The sequence below is a fragment of the Papaver somniferum genome, chromosome 7, assembly GCF_003573695.1.
Source record: "Papaver somniferum cultivar HN1 chromosome 7, ASM357369v1, whole genome shotgun sequence".
Classification (NCBI taxonomy): domain Eukaryota; kingdom Viridiplantae; phylum Streptophyta; class Magnoliopsida; order Ranunculales; family Papaveraceae; genus Papaver; species Papaver somniferum.
The window spans coordinates 11892672-11914431 of NC_039364.1; the positions used below are offsets into that span (position 1 = coordinate 11892672).

Below are 21760 nucleotides of genomic sequence, written 5' to 3' on the forward strand. Positions count from 1 at the left end.
CGTGTTCATTAATTTTTACGCTCCAACTATAACCATTAGTTTCGTTGAAGTTGGTTGATTTTAGATGCTGATGATAAAAACGTACAGCTTTATATTTTGCTATTTATATATGATTAGCCATTCCTGCTGGGGGTTTTCTATGCTTAGAAAATTTATACCCAAAGTTACCTTTTAAGACCATGCGTCACTGTGCGGAACTCAAAAAAAGAATAGAGAGAGACATGTGCAAAACTAATTAACCAAACTTGTGATGGACCTTTCATCAGGTACTTACAACTACCTTTTTATATTCATGATTCCACGCATCACCTAACTTGTGATGAGACTAAGCTCAATTGCTGCTCAGATTTGGAAAAATGATAAAATCCATGCATGTGATGACTGAATGGTGCTGGTAGAGCCACTCTATTTTGAATTTTTTTATAAATTATGTCTGGGAATTAAAAAAAAAGGGCGCGAAAGATACCACCTTCAGAAGATACCAAAAGATATGAACTATAGTGTAACGAGCAAACGACAAAAATAAATATAACTTGCGGGTGGAATATGCATGGTTCCATCACTCTATGCATGACTATATATGTTGCACAGGTGCTAAATAATAACGAAGAGTAAAAAGCACCAAATGATTACTTAAAAGAATTTATAATTTACCAAACAGAATTATAGCCTGAGGCAGGTCATCGCTGATTTTGTCCATTCAAATGCGCTACGAAAATTCTAAAAGATATACTTTGGTGCATAACAATGTTCCCTATGAACGAAACGTGCCGAGAAGATACAAAGGGTCAAGTTTAGTCACCATATTTATCAAGTTAGGTACCATAGTCGTAGCTGGATGTAATAAAGGGGCCACTGCAGTTCGCCCGAAATTGGTTCCTCTCTATAGCAACAAATTAAGAATCCATGCAATGATACCAAGATATACCAATCTTAAGTGCAGCTAGAGATTAGTTAAGAATCGATGCAATTGATTCTTAACTAAGAAACGAGAGATTTTACCTTGTAGTATATTTAACAAAAGTACCACCCTTCTATATTAATTGTTGAAGAATAAACAATGATACAGGAAGAAGACAGAAGGCAGGGACGGAGGGATGTATGGATAAATGGGATCGGCCGATCCCACTTGATTCTAAAATCCCATAAATTTAGGCTTATAATTTTTGTAATTTACACGTCTTGTGGGGATAAATATGCTTTATAAAATTGAAATTTTATTTTTAATGGGGTCAAAATTATAAAAATCATGTAAAATTAATAAAGTGAATGGATCAACAAGTATTATTGTTTATTGACAATAATTGACAATTAAATGCTGACAATAAAGTGAATGGATCAACAAGTATTATTGACACGTTGTACGGTATTTAGAAGTTAGCTTGGGTTACAAGTATTACTGGTTTTAGAGTCTGTTTAAGTAAGAATATTCTAGAAGAGTCTTTGTTAGCGTTTGATTAAATTAGAAAAGTGTTTATTACTTAGGAGTCAAGTTTGTAAACATATAAATAGACTTTGAAACCGTGAGTTTTAATTACATTAATTAAGAGAAATTTTGTTTGAGTTTACTTTTGTGTTCTTTTATTAAGTCTTTGAAATCATATTTTCTACATTAATCAATAGGGCAACAACAAATGCCAAATCCGGAACCGGTCGTTGTTTGGCATATGCTTGGGGCTAAAAATTTAAATTTGAACCTGGTTATATCCCGGATGAAAATTCATGAAGACTAGACAGTACACAGTAATGAAGACCCTATAAATTAAAAATTAATTACCATCAGATATGGGGCAGCCTGGCATGTGGTCATGGCCCATGCGTCACTCAGGGAAACCCAAATAAGAGAACAAAGAAGGGCGTTTTTCTGATATACACCCATTTGATAACCTTTTTTCCAATATGCACCAGTTTTTTGGGATATTTCTAATATACACACGAAACAATAATTCCGTCTGTTTTTAAAATGAAACGGCTAACAGCCGTTATCTGTGTAGTTGGCACCACATCTGGCATCACATGAAAAAGACAGAAAACTTCTTATGGGTTAAACTTGGGTCCAGATCAACCGATTTGGTAACCTGTTCGACTCAGAAAATCATGCACGTGCACGCCACATGACCTGCAATAAAACTTTCAGTTAACAGGTGGATTTTCTTGTGCATTCAAATAAACGGTCACGATTACAACCCTAAATTTTCATGTTTTTCACTGCTATAAGATCCAATGATGAAACCTAATCCTTTTTCCACATTCAATCACACAAATAATCCATGAATGGAGGCCAAAAAGACCCATCAAGTATTAGCAATAGAAAAAACAGTGAGAAGAAAATCATGACTGAATGTTCAATCTGTGAACAAGGAAACCATGAGACAAAAGTGTGTCCATGGCTGTACACAAGGTACAAACATGTACCTTGTAATGGTATAAGGCAAATACTACAATCCACCACAGCTGATAGTAATGGAAAAATGTTTTTGAATTGCTCAAATGTTACCTGCACATATTTTGAATGGTTTGATGATGCCAAAGATCCTACAAAAAGCTTGATGTTGAAGTTACCAACAGATTGTAGTTTCTCTGCTTGTGGAGTTGCACATATGATGAAAGATTGTCCACTGCATAATCAACCATGCTTCAAGGCACACTGCAAAGGAAAACTCAAGCTATCATCATGGAAGAATGAACACAACAGAGACATATCTTACCTCAAGTGCAGTGAATGTCAAGCATTTAGATGGGCTTCAAATGCTGTTTTTATTGCTGCAAGAAAAATAGTTATGAATCTGCACACAATATGTAGGGATCTTAGAAAACTTCATATGTAAACTTATCTGCAACAAGTTATGTAATAAAAAGGAAATTTATATTAAACTTCTTCAATCAAAACTAACACTTGAGGTTTTCAATCTAAAGAAAAATTGAAATTGTTCAAAACATAAAAAATTTCAAGTCCCAATCAACACAACCCAAAAAGACACAGATCCAAAGTTTTTCAAAAGATAACATTCACAAAATCAATTTTTCTTTGTCTTCTTAGCCTTCCCCTAGTTCTGAATACATTGTGTGATATTTTGTTAAACAAATCCATACTTAGGGTGTGTCACGGTTTGTCCAACAGTCAGTGAAATATTAAATTTCTTCAATCAAAACTAACAATTGAGTTTTTCAATCTAAAGAAAAATTGAAATTGTTCAAAACATAAACATTTCCATGTCCGAATCAACACAACCCAAAAAGACACAGATCCAAAGTTTTTCAAAAGATAACATTCAAAAAATCAATTTTTCTTTGTCTTCTTAGCCTTCCCCTGGTTCTGAATACATTGTGTGATATTTTGTTAAACAGATCCATACTTAGGGTGTGTCACAGTTTGTCCAACAGTCTGTGAAACATTTTGTGCAACCTTCCTCTTGGATGCACCAACTTTAGATGATTCACCTGCAGTCTTCTTCACTTTCTTTGCTTTACTTGGTTGTCATGGATATGAGAAACTAAAATCAGCAGCATCTACTTGAGTTCTTGGTCTCTTTCCCTTTGGGTTTTGTCCAACTTCATCTCCTTTACAAGTTGATTTGTTGTGACCTACTACCTTGCACCTGGAGCATCTTTTAGTTCTCACTTCAACTCTAGCTTCATCATATGACTTTATCCTTTTAGTTCTTGGTCTTCCTGCAGATATACTTGAGATGGGAGTATTGAGCTTCATATCTACCTGGAGAGAGATTGGAAAGAACCAATTTGAGATGGGAGTATTTTTTTAGTTAAAATATAATAAAACCCTAAAGCATTTAAAGTAAAACAACCAATAAAGAAGTTACCTTTACCCAGTCCTTTGGGTCATCTAAAGGATGTACCACTGGTGCATATGTGGATCTATATGATTCCACTCTAAAGTAAGGACTGCAATATCTACACAAGCACAATAACAAAAATTGAATGGACTGAAGATAATGAATGGACAAAAATAAAACTACAAAAATTGAAGACAAAAAAAAAACTACAAAAATTGATGACAAAAACAAAACAACAAAAATTTACTTAATACACTTACTTTGGCCAATCAGCACTAATTGTCTTCAAAGCACAAACTGCATGTTGGCAGCGAAATCCTCTCATATGCCACTGCTCACAACTGCATACTTGATTAATAATATTAACAGTAAGCATTTTATTTGTGTCCCTGTTAGTTACTGAATATATCTTTCCTGCCACACATCCAACTGTCTTGAACTTACCAGCTAATTTCATCATCTTCTCAATTAACGTAACTGTAGTGGGAACCAACTGCCCATCTGTCCACCCTGCACATTCATTCCTCCTCTTATAAAACAAGCCCATGACTAATTTTCCATACATCATTCCTAACATACAAATAGGTTGGTCCCTTAAATTACATATCATGGAGTTAAAAGACTCAGAAAAGTTGTTATTCATATGTTCACATTTACTTGTGCTATCAAAAAAATCCCTTGACCAAGATTCAGAATTTTCCCTCATAAGGTACATAAAAGCTTCCTCATTTTCATTCTTCAAAAGTTCCATGTTTTCCTACAGGAAACATAACTAAGTCTTAATTTCAGAAAACAAAATTAAAGTCTTAATTTCAGAAAACAAAATTAAAATCTTAATAAATGGTACAAGCTATAACTAAGTGAGACTACTTACAAAAAAAATGTTTCTTCTTATAACATTGTGCTGCATTCCAAAGGTAAAATTGCAGTTCATAGCCTTCGAGTTTCTTCTTGAAGTTCTTACTTAAGTGCCTGCCAAATTTAGGATGCATTCCAAAGGTGAGATTGCAGTTCATATGAAAGACATATTGAAAAAATAACTTAAGATACAAGTACATTACCTATAACAATATCTATGAGAAGTTTTTCCAAACAGTGCAGGCACAACTTCATGTAATCCCTTTGCCTATAAGATATGAATGTAACTGGACACTTATGATCAGTGATATGTGGAGCCCAATGTTGGAGAAACAGGGTCCAATTATCTATGGTCTCAGCCCTGCAAACCATAATCCCTAATGGTACTAAACCATTTTGTGCATCTAGTGTTGTTGCAGCCATTAGCACACCACCATGCTTGCCAGTAAGATGGCAAGCATCCAACCCAATTACTGCTCTACATCCATCTTTAAATCCTTGAAGTGCTGCTGCAAAACAGATTGTCATTCTTTCAAAACGATCATCATCTTGTACATATGTTTAATTAGCCACAAAATCTTCAGTTGTTTTGGTCACCATGTTACAGAAAGTTGGTACATTATTGAAACTTTCTTCATAGTTCCCATACTGTGATTCTATAACTAAATTTTTTTCCTTCCATACTGTTTGATATGGTATATCAATGTTGGTTTGAGTAAAAAAGTCTTCTTTTATTTGTACTGGCTTTGGAATAACTTTCCCAGCAATGGTCTTAAGCCTACCCTTTACCCAGTCACAAACAACATACTTGTTTGCAGACTTATTTATCCCAGATGGATCACCAGCACATGTATGTTTTTCTTCCAGACTTGTAACCAGCACATGTATTTTTTTCTTCCAGACATGTAACCACCTTTTTTCCTTCTTGAACAAAACACAAACCAAGGAAATTTATATTCCTCATGAAATCTACATATAACCTTCAATCTCCTGGAACAACTAGATTTGACCAAAAACTGAGTTTCATTCAACACACAGAAAGCCCTCAAATGCCTTTTAAAGTCTTCCTGTTTAGCAAATATGGTACCGACCAGCATAATACTTGGATCAACTGGTTCCACCTCTTCATCCACAGGGAACTGTGGTTGTTCTTCTTCCTTTTCAAAGTGGACTTTGTGTTCTTCTACAAAGTTTTGAAACCACTCAGGTTTTTTAGCTTCCTTTTCATCAGATTGAGCATCATTACCTCCATGTTTTTTCATTATCTTCCTCTTCTTCAGATTGAGCATCATTACCTCCATGCTTTTCATTAACCTCCTCTTCATCATTGTCGTCATCTTCACCTTCATAAAAAGTTCCAAACTCCCTATAATCCCTCTCATCTTCATCACTATCAAACAATACTGGAGGCTCCATTTCCTCCACAGAGGGACATTCATCAACATCTACATTTTCTAACTGCACATTGTAATCATCAGGCAACAAGGTTTGGTCTTTCACAAGCATTGTCAAATAATCATGATTGAATGTTTCTCTTCCTTCATCTTCAATTACTTGTGAAGGCTGACTGCTACTCCCAACATTCCACATGTTGTCACCAACACTAGCCTGACTCAAACATGATAACCCATCACATTCAACCTTATTCAGCAAATCTACAAAAAAAAGCTTTCTTGCAGTACCCATTTGTTCATAACACACTTGTTGAACTGATTTTTCCATTTTAGCTGCTAGTCTAGGTGATCTCCTGGGTGACTCCATTGTATATTCACCCAAATTCTTCTTTTGTGCAACTACTGACTGCTTCATATTAACTGCATCATACTCCTCTTCAACACAAATTGCAGACACTTCAAGTTCAATATCTAGGTACAGCCTCATTCCAAAACCTATCAAAATCTTCATCCATCACTAAGTATTCTGACATATTTGGGTCATCATTCCTCAACCAATTTCAGATTAATCAGGTCTCTACATATGTTGGGGAAAGATAGACACAATTCAGAATCCACCACATGAACACTAATATCCCTACACGGAACAATTGCACTGCATATAAAAGAAATCAAATCAATAAATAACACAATCTGCAATAGATAACAATATTTTTGTATTAAAACAAAATCGATTCAATAAATAGCACTATCTATAATAAAACTCCATATCAAATCAAAAAAATTAGAAAATAAAATCCCAAATCAAATCGAGAGAAGATGAAAAAAATTAAAAAATTAAACATCTATCTTCATAACCTTAATAAAAACAGAGATGGGTTCATCAATTAGGGCTTACAAATCATCAAAAACTGGTGCAAAATAATTAGGGTTTCAGTTCAAGAAAACCCACCTCTTCATCTTTTTCTTCTCTGGATTTTTCTTCATAGCGTCTTGAAATCTTGTTAGATTCTTATTCTAGTTTACGAAATCGTCGTTTTTGTAACAAAAACTCAATTCGTATCTCATGAATAGAGACCTGCAGCAGCCGAAAGAGAGAAGAAGACGACTGAAATGGTAGAATGAAATCCGATCTTCTTCTCAACCTTTTGTTTCTGAGTTATGGGTAAACACGTAATTCTGTAACTTAGATAAATCCAAGTCGTCCATTCCAATCGACAGATATACAGCTAGATCTGTATATGTTGGGTGCTAACGTTTTCAGTTATAATGGATGTATATTAGAATATCCAAAAATAATGGGTGTATATCAGAAAACAGGTTATCAAATGGGTGCATAGCTGAAAAAATTCCAACAAAGAACCGGATCACCAACTTCTGACTGAGGTGATCTCTACTATCCTTAGATAGACATGATTTGACGCATCACCAACCTGCGAACTAATAAGCTCGATCACCTGCTAAAATAAGGAAAATGACAAAAATGCATGCTTCCAAAAGACCCAGAGTTAATATTTAACTGTGCAAAACCCTTTATTGTATAGACAACTGTCCAGTGCCCCAAAATACTGGTCCTGGATTAAAATGGGGTTCTGTATGGATAGACTGTATGGTACTAGCAACTCAAAAACACCTTTGGATTGAATCAAACCGCATTATGACTAAATAATTGTTGAATTCAATCGCAGATATTATATTTTCATCTGGACACAGGACCCTTCGTCGTGACATTTTCTTTTGGATTTTCTTCTCCCATCCGGTTCACTTCCATCTCGGATAAATTTGGAAATTAGTGACAGAAATAAATGGTTGGACTGACGGGTGATGTGAAAGAAAATTAGGAAGTAAAGTGAATGAACACGTTAGAGGATTATGCGCTGACTTAAGTATTATAATACTCCTGCATGTACCTAGAGTTTACCGGACAAATTTATGAGAACCCAAATTAATTAATTAGGAAATGTAGTTCATAAATAAAAGAAGGACGATGCATGAATCCCTTATTACAAACCAAATAAGAAAGTAATAGTCCAGAAGTCCAAGCTATTTAACCAGACTAAAAATGAACACATTAGAGAGATGTCCAAAGTTACAATAACCATATCACCATTGAAAGTATCCCCGCTGGATTTTCAGCAATTAGTTTCGTTACGAAACTTGGACTTTACGATAATGATGAGCTTCTCATCAACTAGCAAGTTCTTAGATAAAATATCATTAGGAATTGTTGGATGAGAAGCAAAGAAGTTATTAGGAAGTGTTGGAAATCCGGGATGTTGACTTTTAAAAATGGCTAAGACAATAGCCTTCCCTCGTCCAACGTTCTTTGCGAAGTGCACAAGTCCTCTAGGAACAATAAATAACTCTTTAGCTTCCATAACCTTTAAGTACAAAACATCAGTAGTACTTATGAACCCAAAATAGACTTTCCCTTTCATGATAAAATTAGCTTCACTTGATCGAGGGTGTGTGTGAAGTGGAATGATTCCACCAGGTGCAACATCGATTCGGCTTACCGTTATTCCTTGGGTGTTTAACCCAGGGAAGTTGTGAACGTTACCACTCTTCAATCCAAGCCCAAAGGGATTCTCTGTGCTTGCTCCTTTCATCAAGCCGCTAAAGAAGAAATCATCCGATCTGACCTCAGACCCCGGCTTGCAAGGGTACCCATTAATTTTAATTGTGGAGTTTAAGTCAGCAACACAAAAATCTTGGAGTGGATCGGGATCAGCAGAAAAGCATGACAAAGTAAAAAACAGGATCACTGTTAAACACAGAGCTAGGAAGAATGATGATGTAGTTTTAAAATTAAACTTACCAGCCATGGCTTAGTTTTTTTGAGAATTGAGTGAATTCTAAGTGAATTTTTTATGTGTTTCCTATAAAAAATATGTTACTTATGTTATTATTTATATAGGTTTAACTTCAACCCCTTTCGGCTAGTATTAATGATCGCGTCTTTTTCTATCATGTGTTCATAGCCCCATGCGTCGCTGTGCAAAATCCAAAAAATAGAGAATAAAGAGACCCATCTCCCAGCCAGTGTCAATTACCTAGCTGAGCAATTAATGATTGGGTTTCCTGGCACATGCTTACTATATCTGATCATAGTCATAGCCCCATGGATCACCGAGTAAAACCCAGAAAAGGGAATTGAGAGAAGTACGCCCCACCAACTTGTGATGGACCTGACTCTGACGTACTCTCAACGGTCATTAGATAGTCATGATTTTACGGATAACCTAACTTGTGATGAACTAAGCTCAACTGCAGCTTAAATTTGGAAAACGATATATAAAATGCATGCATGACTTATATATATATATATATATATGGTGAATTGGCATGGAATCACCAGAGTTGGTTTTTCACCGTACAAAAGCATATACAGACCGCTATCCAGTGCGCCAAAATACGGGTCTCGGATTATAGAAGGGTTTTGTATGGGAATGTTGTAATGGTGGCAACCAAAAAAACTCTTTTTTTTTTATTGAATCAAACGGAGGTATGATTCAATAATAATCCTCTATGGGGTTTTGGTGGTAAGGTTGAATTCAGTGGCAGATTTTATGTCTTCATCTGGACATGGCAGTGAGCTTTCCTCCTGACATTTCTTTTTGGCTTGTTTTTCCCCTTTGGTTCACTTCATAGAGAACTTTGGGAAGTTAGCTAGTGAGAGAAATATAAATGGAAGGACTAGTTAGGGGAACAGGGAAAGATAATCGAATGAAACCGTAATTAAGTCAATACCGAATTATAGTTTGTTTCAGCGATTCTATCAGGATTAACGTTAATTTAGTGAGCATATCTTTACGTTGAATTGTTTGGAGCAGCATCATTCTCAACAAGTGAGACGTGATATCTAGATGTAGTTAGATTATGACTTTAAGGTTGCCCAATTTTTCTAGGTGTCAGATTTTACTTTTGTAGTCGCAGGAAATCCTACAATCACACACCCCTTAGATAATTTTTAGAACAAACTATGAAACCATTATGAAGAACACTTGGAGGAATTTTATTAAGTTTAAAAATCAATACAAAGAAAAAAGTAAAATCCTAACTTGAGTAACAAATAATTTTCTCTCTCCTAAAGTTCTATCTCAACTCTCCAAAAAGATCTCTCTCCTAACACAGTGGTAGTTGGTCCTATGTATAGAATTTTACATAGTGGAAGACAGCTAATAAAGCCCCTATTTTTGGATCTGGCGTGCGATGTCCTCGCACGCTTATATGGGATCTTCTCGCACATACTCTTTGAACTTCACACAGACCTCACACTTTACTCGTGAATTCATGACGTCATTAGTTTCGTCATCTTGAATATGCTACGTGCGAACGTAGTTCGCTCTTTTATAATGATACCACTTCGTATGATGACTATGTGCGCGATATTTTACCCCTACATTTTGCCTCTTCTCTTAGCGATCTTTATTCTCGAAAGAGCAATGAGAGAAATTCTTCTTAATCACCTTATCGCGCCTTTGCATAGCATTTGTCGCACCCTACCAGCTTTTCATATTCCTTAACTGACAATAATTATGGATATCGGGATGGATTGTTCCACGTGTTACTCTTATCGGTGTTCCTCTCGACACGTCGCGATTAATCCTTTCAACTATCTCTTCAGATATTCTCACCCATTGATGCGTGATATTTCGAAAAAAGGGAAACAGAATCCTTTATAAACCTTTATTTCGTTTTTATATTTTTCTTTTTACTCTTCTCCTTCCTCTTCAATCTCTGCAGCTTTTTTTTTCTTACTGCTATTTCTTTTTGTTCAATCTTGATTCTTGATCTTTCCTCACATTTTATTTTCGCTTTATTTCCAACTGATGCTTCAATTTTTCGGTTAATGTCTCCTCTCGCTTTCTTGATCATCTCAATTATCTTGATCCTCTTGATTATCTTCCTATATTTATAATCCCATTCTTAAGAAATATCAATGGGTTACAAGGCAGGATGGAGAATGGTGGAACAGTTTGAGAGATTGAAGGTTGAATTTGGGGACCAAGGCTTTAAGTTATATGCTCCTCCTTCATCGGGACCTACCTTGACGCTTAGCCCTAAATGGGTTGAGTCTGATCAGTGGGATAATCGTAAAGTGATTATCTTAGTTGGCAAATCACTCTCTGGTCTTCCCGTTCTTCTCTTTAACCCGTGAATTCCTTTGTTTTATTAATTCATATCGCATGAAAAGTTTAAACGTGCGATCTATCAATTCAGTGGTGATTCCATTAGGATTATGGTGGAGTTCGCACGTCGTGCGGCTGGATTAGGATCGTTTTATCCCAAAGACTACTGGAAGGAAGAGTATGCTGACGTCGAGATTAACCCTTCTGATTATACAGTCGAGAGTTTCTTCGGTCAGTATGACGTTGTTATCATGAAGTGTGAATCGTCTCGCTGGGCCATTAAATTGGCAATAAAGGATGGTCTCGAACAAAAAGACAGGATTATGCGAGATGTTGATTTTCATGATTCAACTAATCGCGCCGCACAAAAATCTGACGACACCCGCTGGAATGTTTATCCCGTCATTCTCGAAGGTCCATATGTTACTGGTTTTGGTGACGATAAGTCGATAAATCCTCTTCCTGAGGGCTTTTTAGTCTGTTCTCCATGGGAGTTCAGTTGGATTGAGAGGGAAAAGGTGGTATGTCATTCTAAGCTCGCTCATTCACCAATTTTTCTTTACTTCATTTTTCTTTTTCTTTGTTTCACCAATTTCTCCATCTTCAGGTTGCCAAGTTGAAGAAAGATTTTAGGGTTCAGAGAAGGCCATCCACAATGGAAGCGCTACGTTCGATCACTGATGAAGTAAGAAATACTTTTATTCACATTTTAACAATATTGTTTCTTATATTTCTTATCTTTATTTGTGTGCAAAGTTGGACGATTTAGGTATTGATGGCGTTGATAATGAATATCTTTCTGCGGGCGAAGAACAAGTTCTTTTTCAAGCGAAAGTCAAAGGAAAGACGGTTGTTTCAAAGTCCTCTACGAAGAATGTCAATAAGAATGATAATCCCAAGAAGAAAAGAAATATTACTTCAACTAAATGAGTTACCATTCTCTGATGAGTCTACTTCAGTTTCCCCCATGGCCCAACTGTCTCTCATCTTCAAACACTCCTTCGAAGTTGTTAGTGATGACGATTTAGTTCGCACCTGTGAAATGGTTCCTTCCATATGCAATGCTCCATATTTGAGTCATGAATCCCTGCGAGGATCTGCCTCAGCCATATCTCCAGAATTTCTATTTTGCTATGGGTTCAATGGTGCGTTTTCTCTTTTTCTTGTAAACTGGAGTTTGTTTGAGTTAATGCTTCTTCTTTATACTTTAACTATTTTGAATTCTCTTGTCCGTTTGTCACTGCAGATGGCACGAGCTTCTCATGCGGTTGCCTCTGACTTGCATAGAAAGAATCATTCCTTGGAGGTTGAGTGTGCGAATATTAAAGGGGAACTTTCGAGTAAGACACAAGAGGCAGATACACTTCGCCAAAAAAACAATCGTCTACTAGGTTTGTTTCTTTTCGCTCCCTTATACTTTGCGAATTTTTATTCTCTTCATATTATTTTCAATTACTTAAACCTGCAAAAATTTATGATTTGACCGAAGAAGCGGCCAGTCTTCCTGAGGATAATGATGCCCTTCTTGAGCGTCTTAATGCTTCCTTGAATGATTTTCCTATGCGTGGTTTTAAGGATCTTAGTTTAGAGGAATTGAGTTCGAAATACGACGCCCTCATTTGTGACCATAGGTCGATGTTGCTTTCTAATATGACTTTTCAGCATCGCGCTCGAGAGTATAAAGAGACAATTAGGATTTTAGAAGCAAAAAAGAATAATCTTATTAAAGAGAAAGATCAAATAACTGCTAACGGCGCGAAGGCTTTGAAGGAATTTCACGAAGCTCAACTCAAGATTCAGATAAAAAGGGATCGTTCCCTAAGTGAGAAGAATACTCTTCTCGCTCGTGATAATGAACTTCTCTCTCATCTTCTAATAGAGAATAATGTTGAGTTTGAATGGGCTGCTAAAGTCCTTAATAATGCTAGGCTGGGGTTGGCTACGAATGATAGTTTAGAATCTGACCATGCATCTCTGTTTAAAACCATCATTTCCGAAAAAGAAGGTTTCTCATTATCTTTGCTTTATGACTTTGGCCTTGCTTTTATCTCTTGATTTATTCACGTGCGATTTTGACCTTTATCCTTATCTCATCGCAGTTGCCGAGAAGGAATTTATTGAAAAGAAGAAGAAGTATCTGAGAGATATTAAAAGTCTACAGGCGAAGTCCTCCGCTAAAATTGAAATATTGGAAGCGAATTTTGTAGCTCGTAATAACAAGTGCCGCCGAATCAAGAAAAAAATCAAAGTCACCGTTTCCAATCTAACCAAAGATGCTATTCGCATATGTGATGGGGCTATTATAAAGGAAGTGGGCGAGATCTGTTCTAAACATCACATTCCCTTTCCACCACATTATGAGTTTGAGGATCCTTCAGACAATGAAGAAACTTCCGATATTTTCGATAGTGATGTTGGTGTGGAGACTCTGATGAGGAAGATCGTGATTCTGAAGTTCCACTTTTCCCCCCTCTTTTATGTCCTTTTTTTTATTTTGTTGTTTCTTCCTCTTTGCACATATATTGGTTATTCTTCAGCTTTTTAATGGATGTCATCTTCCTTCCTTACTTATGCTTCTTTATTCTCTTCTTGGTTATTTTACCAAAAGATAAACACTTTCCTTTCTAATAATTTATGTTAGTCCAGAAATAACTTACTGGTGCGAATATAACAGTATTTGCATGAGTCTATCATATGTATGCGAATTATATCTTTACATGAGTCTATCATATGTATGCGAATTATCTATATCTCTGACATGTTTATCATAAGGATGTCGTGCTTTCGCGAATAACATATTCTTGTTGTGTTTATAATCCCATTCTTGCCTCTGTTATTCGCGGGAGTACGATTGCTGCTGTTAAGTCCTTGATTATGTACAATACCTTTGTAATTCAAAATCATTCATGGTTGTAATTTATGTTTTGCTCATACCTTTGCATCTGCTTCCATTTTATCTTGCAAAAATAATGTTGGCGCGGTCTTTTGTGTTTGTTTGTGAGGTCTTATTGAGCCTCCCTGAGTAGAGGTCTTAATCAGCCTCCCTGTTAATATGACTTATTTTTGCCCCAGGGTATTCATTTTTGTCGGGCGACGAAATCGCAGCAGGTATTTACGCTTTCGCACAATGACCCTTTGATCTCGCCTTATCATCTTTCGTATTATTACCTCTGCAGGATATTTTTATGCGCCAATATGACAGGTCTATACTGTTGGTTAAGTTATAGTCCCATGATATTGACGTCTTTTGACACAATTCATCTCCCTAATGGAGAGTGTCGCCCTTATCTTCCCCCTGGTTGCCGTTTTGATGGTTTTTCAAAGTGATTGTAGTGATAGTGGTAAAATGGGGTCTTTTCAGACTTGTGAAGAAAATAATTTTTTAGATTTAAATTAAACAGGCAAATAAATAAAATAATTCAAAGATCTAGAGAAAAATACCAAGACTAGGATTCCACCATTGACCAAATAAATAGTAAACTCTAAATAATATTCATGCAATTATATCTTTAAAAATAATTCTAATATTTGCCTCGAATATATTTTTTGAAGTAATAATTGTAATCAAAGAGTATAAAACATCAAAAGTTTTTAAAACCCAGCATGCTTCATCAAATTAATTCACAACTATTCAATAAAAACTAATATTTCAATTCAATCCCATGCAAATAATCAAATAATAATATTGTAAATAAATAGTAAAATTAGAATTATACCAGTCAATTATGTGCCAATGGCTTCCTCCGTTGTCTCGGCTAATGGGTTTAGCTCCTCATCCCAAAAACACTCTCACAAGATGTATCCATGGCTAATATGTGTTTTTATTGAATAAATATAGTAAAACATGAAGTTTGTAACGCTGTAAAGGCGTTACAACGTCACTGTTACAAAGTAAAGTGATGTCTATAAACGATAAATTTCCACTGCTGTAAAATAACGACACTCGGGTATTGATTTTAAGACTGTTGAAGAACGACTGACTCTGCGAGTCTGTTTTTCGTCTTCTTCCTCCTCGAGCAGCAGCAGCACTGGAACACGTTGTAACTTGATTTTCTCTTCTATGCAGAAACTCCCTCTAAAACCTCCCTAAAACTTTCTAACCCTCTTTATGACTTGAACCAACTCTTATATATCCCACAGACCCCAAATATCTCGTATAAATTCAAGATTTCTTCTCCGTGCAGTTAAGAGAATATCTCTCTTCAATCCTCCCTGTATGCATCTTCTGACCTCTTCCGAGTTATCTAAACTCTCCAAACTCCAACTAAGACTTGAACAGGACCAGTTACATCCATATCCTGGCGTAAAACTCTCACAAAATCTTTGAAAATAATCAGAAAAATACGTATCCTTGTTGAACTCTGTTTTACTTCTCCCGGGAAATTCAGCCCAATTGGTTGGGTCCAATCAATCTCAACGAACCTTATATGCTATAACAGGCTCAGAACAATCGATTTCAGTGATTTAATCTCTTAAAATCACGAACTATAATTCAAACCAAAATCTGGTTTGCTGTAACATGCATTCCCGCCATTTTCTATTTCAAATTATAAAGATGAACTCCCCCTTATCCAGTTCCGGTGTCCCTTTAGTACATGTCCTGAAATGGGGTGCCCCTTATCCAAATTAGAGGTGCCTTTAGCAATCCTTATGGGATGTTTTCAACACTTTTTCCGGGGTTCCTCCGGGGTATTTCTGGGTTACTTCCGGTACGTTATCAACGGAGGTCCAAATGCCACATTTTGAGCCATTTCGCCGCAAAAGCTTATTATTCCAAAAACACCTACAAAAGCATAAAACAACCAAATAAGTAAAATCGAGCACTAACAATGTATACAATTGAGATAAATTAGACACATAAATGCGTCTATCACCTTTCAAGGAGGCGTACCCTTACCAGGTTAGAGCGGGATCCTCCCATTCAGTGATACAACAACCGGTTGTTTGCGCGGCCTCTTTCGAGACCGCACCCTAATTGGGGTTTCTTGAGGACCGGGTGTATCATAGCCAGTAGTTGCCAAGAGCGGCGAGGTATGCTCCAGATGCCCTCGACGCCCTTGGCTGAACCGTGTAACTCGGTGCCATGATCGAGTTTCTACACTCCATGATAGAGAACTTAGTACCTTAGTCTTTCGACTAAGGAGTCTCTACCAGATGGGATTTTATTTCGCCCCTAATATCCATGACTCAGGTTCCAGGGTTTGTATGGATTTCTCCCGAGCCATGGATTACTAGGTTTTCCCCAATTACAACGCGCGTTAGGGCTTATTTATATTGCCTCTTACACAAATGCGAACTAGGGTGAACGCCACAATTGGATGCCTAGCCTCCTTAGTTAGAAGTTTTAGTTTTATTGCCCCGTAGTGAGGTCTTATTTTGAGGGCTTATCGTTGCCTCCTTCTGTTGCTTATATTTGAGACGTATTCTTTAAGAAGAAATATAATTTTCCTTTTAATATTTTTCGCTTGTACAATGATGCTTTCCTCTTTCTTCCTTTATTTGCAGACATAATAATTTATTAATACTTCAGGATAACATTCGCACGAGCAATATTATCTAGATCATTTTAACTGTGACACTTCTTTAGATATTTTTTGTTATAAAGTCGATTTTCCATGTTCTCCATATTAGTTCCATCCATCTCAATTAATTCATACATGCCTTTTCCAACGTTTTTCTTCATCACATATGTGGTCCAGCCCATGTTATCTTTCCCTTCTTATTCCCTTGTTTTCAGTATGGTGGTATTTCGCCGATAACCAATTCTCCTGATTGAAATTCTTCTCGCCTTGTATGACGCATATTCTCTTGCGAATGTCATTTCATATAGGTAATTTGAGGAGCGTTAGCTTCTTCTACGTATTTCTGTTTGCTCCCATCACTTGCTATCATTGATGATTCAGCACCTTTATCATTTTCTTCTTCCTTGGTTATGAAATCGACCATCAATATTTATCGCCTCCTGTCTTCTTCTGCGTCATTCTTCTAATTTCTTATTTTACTCGCACGCACTTCACTTTTCTCAACATCAATTTCATTGCATGTTTTCGCTTCATTAGTATCTCCTCTGATGATTCCGTCATCTTGGGGTAATGGGAACTTATTACACTGATAATATGTGAAAGTCAGACCCAAAATGATATGTAACCATGGTCTTCCATTTAATGCATTGTATGGAGATTCTACATCCACGACACAAAAGGTTACTTCTGTGGAGATTGTCTTAAAAGGGATTCGCATAGTCACCTCCCTATGGGCTTGTTAGTAGATCCGTTGAAACCGTAGATTTTATAAGTAGACGGAATCAGTTCTTCATCCTTTCCACCCATTGCCTTGTATGCATGATAAAACAATATGTCGACCCAGCTCTCAGGATCTATTAGTATTCTCGCCCATGTGTCATCTTCCGTGCCTTCATCATCTTCCTTTCTCATCCTTGGTATGATTTCTAATTTAACCATAAGAGGATTCTCATGAAGTTCACCACCTCGTGGTACCTCCTCTGCGCTAAATGCAATTTGCTGCTTTTTCCAATCTTCTAGTTTTGGAAACTTTACTAAGTTGAGTACTTCCTTTCCTTCGGCATCCCTTGCAAACACTCGACTCAACACATTGTCATGGAAGTCTTCTATGCTTTTGAATGAGTGTATCATTGAATTACATTATAGGTACTTAGCATTCGCTCCCACTTCCATCAGAAATGTGCTTCTTCCTTTGTCCATACCAGATAATTGTCCTCTTGTTGATTGTGGTGGTGGCGGTAGTGCTGTAGCTAGGAAGTGGTTGTGGAAACGATGATAAGCACATAATTTTTTACTTCTTCTCCCAGATGGTGGTTCTTGCCCGAGATTAGGTGGTGGTGCTATCTCTTCCATTATTATAATAACTTCCCAAAAATTTTCCACTGTTATGTTAAGAGGTGGCATCCTGATTTCTTCATGGGTTCTACTGGTCCTTAATTGTAGTATCTCTTGTTTCCCCCGTATCCTTCTTCTTGATTTTCGAATCTTGCAACTTTGTTGTTTCCTCCATGATTGTTTTATTGCCTTTCTATGTATTCTTGCTCGTACATTTCTTGATCTTTGTTACTCATTGCTACCTGATTTTGTTGGTCTTCTGCGATTATTTTCTCTTTATTTCCCTGCGAAGTGCCCGCAACAGCGTTTGCCATTCTTGGTAATAGACTTGCATTTCCTTCCTTTTCGCTCTTAATTGCAACTGGTAAGACTCCATATCTCTCTGCTTTTCTTCAAGAGCGATGTACTCTTCCTGGTACTCGCGCAACTCTGTCATCGTTATTCTGTCTTTCATCCTAAATATTTTTGTATACAACAAGTTAGTTGGAAATAATGCATTGATGTATGCTAGGAGGAAATTGCTTTCATCCACTCATCCTGCCGTGTCGCTACACATTGTCCTCCATCTAGTGGTCATAGCTCGTAGACTTTCATTCGTTCTACTTCGCAGGATGAATACTTTCTCAATTCCTGGATTTAGCATATTGTTGCTGATGTATTGTCCCAAGAACAAACTCCGAAAGTGTTGGAATGATCTTATTGAAACCAGTGGCAATCCGTCGAACCACTTCAAAGCTTCTCCTGTGAGGCTCGCCGGAAAATACTTGCATAAGACCGGGTTGTTATCCTCATATTGTAGCAAAGCTAATCTGTACGCCTTTATATGCTGGACTGCACATGTATATCCATCGAAGATGCTAGGAAATGTGCGTAGTGTGCACTTTTTTGGTATTGTTACTAATCGTATTCTTCGTGCGAATGTCTTTGCTGCTTCCTCTATCACCTCTTCTAGCTGCCCTCTTCCTCCATCTTTTCCTCTTGCCATTAATTATTTTAGTTCTACTATTTCTCTTAAAATTTAACCGTTAGAGAATGGATTCTCCTGTTGATGCATTGGTCTTTTCAAGCGTGCTTGCCTCAGTTTGTTTTCGTGCCTGACGCATAGCCTCCTCTAATTCATGTTGTTTGGCCTCTTCTCTTCTTCTTCTCCACCTTTCTCTTTCATCTATTGCGTTTTCTTGTGCGGCTCTATCTCTCTCGTTTTGTCGTCTCAGCATTTCTCTTCCATGGAGTATCGTTCTTTCTTGTTCTGGGTCATTTTCCTATTATGAGTCGTCTTGGATGCGGTTATATTCTCCATTTCGCTCCGGTCTATCTTCTATGTGAAGTACTAGCCTGGGTTCATTCTCACCCGCCTGTACATATCGATATTATATGCGTTCACGTTCCTCCTGTATGTTGTCGCCTACCTGAAGATTATTAGCCAAATTATTATCTAAAAATTATCTCTGATTATCCTCTCTGTGATCATATCTGCTTCGCCTGAAGATACTTCGACTTGTTCTTGATCTTGAGCTCGCACGTGTTGTTCTGGATTTAGTTTCTGGCCTTTGTTCCTACAATCTGTGGTTCTCCTCTCGTAGTTCATTGTTTTGTCGTGTCAAGTTCGCTTGCATTTCCTCTTCTCTCCTTCTTTCATCTTCCAATCTTTTTCTGAGTTCTGCAATGGTCATGTTCTCCTTATTTTCTCCTACTGCTTCTTCCTCCTGCGTTCTACCTTCGTTTTGATCTTCAGTATCTGTATTCGTAGTGTGAACACTTACTTCATTATAGTTTTTGTGGTCGTTCTCCTTTGGTTCCTGCTGGATCTGAGATCTGAGCGGTCGAAATCTGTTGTTCCTCTCTCCCATCCTTGATGTCTCTGCGATTTCTCCTCTTCTTCTTCCTACAATCCTTCTACTCCTCCTTATTGGTATTGCATTTTCTCCTTCTAATGTTGTTTCCCTCGCCATCGTTTCCTGGAAAAACACTTTCCTCACAGATTTATGCAAACCAAAACTTCCTTCCTAAATGAAGACTGTGTTTTCCATGAGTGTACTTAAAGAGCGAAAACAATCGAAATCTTTCACGAAAACAAGAATAATAAGAACTTTTCGAAAAATCAGTTTAAGATTTTCACAAGAAGGTGGAATCCTTTCCCCGAGCTGTATTCTAGCGCCAAAATGTAGTTGTAGGAAATCCTACAACCACACCCCTTAGATAATCTATAGAACAAACTATGAAACCATTATGAAGAACACTTGGAGGAATTTTATTAAGTTTAGAAATCAATACAAAGAAGGAAGATAAAATCCTAACTTGAGTAGAAAATAACTTTCTCTCTCCTAAAGTTCTATCTCAACTCTCCAAGAAGATCTTTCTCCTAACACAGTGGTAGTTGGTCCTATATATAGGAGTTTTACGTAGTGGACGACAGCTAATAAAGCCCCCATTTTCGGATCTGGCATGTGACGTACTCGCACGCTTATATTGGATCTTCTCGCACATACTCTATGAACTTCGCACAGAGCTCACACTTTACTCGTGAATTCATGATGTCATTAGTTCCGTCATTTTGGATATGCTACGCGTGAACGTAGTTCGCTCCTTTATAATGATACCACTTCGCATGATGACTATGTGTGCGATATTTTACCCCTACAACTTTCATACAAAAAAACTTTAGACAAGTTCACGAAAAACTCATTGCATGATACATGCAACACTAACATTTATGGAAACCCAAATTTAGTTCATAAATAAATCAAGCGGATGATGCATGAGTCCTTATTACACATCAAATAAGAAAGTTACATGATCCTGGTCAAAGACAAGAAGGATTCCAATAGAAAAAGTAATTGCTTCCGCCCTTTCGTGATTACAAGAATTAGGCCTAGAATACTTGGTTTATTGTATTGACTCTGATCTGGTAAAACTTACTCAAACATTCGGCAAACTATGTAACCAGACTCAAAATGAACACACTAGAAAAGTGAATCATCCGAAGTTACAATAACTAAAGCACCATGGAGAGCATCCCCTAGATTTTTAGCAACTTAATTAGTTTGGATACGAAACTTGGACTTTATTATAGCAATTACCTTCTCATCAACTAGGAAGTTCTTAGCTAAAATATCATTAGGAATTGTTGGGATAGAAGCAAAGAGGTTAAGAGGAAGTGTTGAAAATCCTGGTTGTTGACTATTCAAAATAGCTAAGACAATAGCGTTCCCGCGTCCAACGTTCTCTGCAAAGTGCACAAGTCCTCTAGGAACAATAAACAACTCTTTGGCTTTCATAACTTTCGCGTACAAAACATCAGTAGTACTTATGAACCCAAAATAGACTATCCCTTTTATAATAAAATTAGCTTCACTTGCTCGAGGGTGTACATGAAGCGGAATGATTCCACCAGGAATGATGTCAATTCGGCTCACTGTAAGTCCTTGGGTGTTCATGGCAGGGAAGGCGGTCACATCACCAAGTTTCAATCCAATCCCAAAGGGATTCGCTGTGCTTTCTCCTTTCATCAAGCCGCTAAAGAAGAAATCCTTTGATGTGACTTCAGACTCCGGCTTGCAAGGGTACCCATTCATTTTTATTGTGGAGTTTAAGTCAGCAACGCAAAAATCTTGGAGAGGGTCGGGATCAGCCGAAAAGCATGATAAACTGAAAAACAGGATCACTGTTAAACAAAGAACTAGGAAGAATGATGATGCAGTTTTAATTCTAAACTTAGCAGCCAT

At 37.0% G+C, this 21760-nt stretch overlaps 3 protein-coding genes across 3 annotated transcripts; all 3 read right to left on the reverse strand.

Annotated features, from left to right (window-relative positions):
- Positions 1-3478: 3478 nt before the first annotated feature.
- On the reverse strand, positions 3479-5180 carry LOC113294114. Its single transcript, XM_026542532.1, has 5 exons — positions 4851-5180; positions 4452-4551; positions 4055-4364; positions 3822-3912; positions 3479-3715 (listed from the first exon to the last, which is right to left on the reverse strand). Exons 1-5 carry the CDS (start codon positions 5178-5180, stop codon positions 3479-3481), a joined length of 1068 nt encoding a protein of 355 aa, XP_026398317.1.
- Positions 5181-8178: 2998 nt separating this feature from the next.
- LOC113294115 (germin-like protein subfamily T member 2) lies at positions 8179-8871 on the reverse strand. Its single transcript, XM_026542534.1, has one exon. It carries the CDS (start codon positions 8869-8871, stop codon positions 8179-8181), a length of 693 nt encoding a protein of 230 aa, XP_026398319.1.
- A 12079-nt stretch (positions 8872-20950) lies between these two features.
- LOC113294116 (germin-like protein subfamily T member 2) lies at positions 20951-21760 on the reverse strand. The gene is made up of 2 exons (XM_026542535.1): positions 21116-21760; positions 20951-20998 (listed from the first exon to the last, which is right to left on the reverse strand). Exons 1-2 carry the CDS (start codon positions 21758-21760, stop codon positions 20951-20953), a joined length of 693 nt encoding a protein of 230 aa, XP_026398320.1.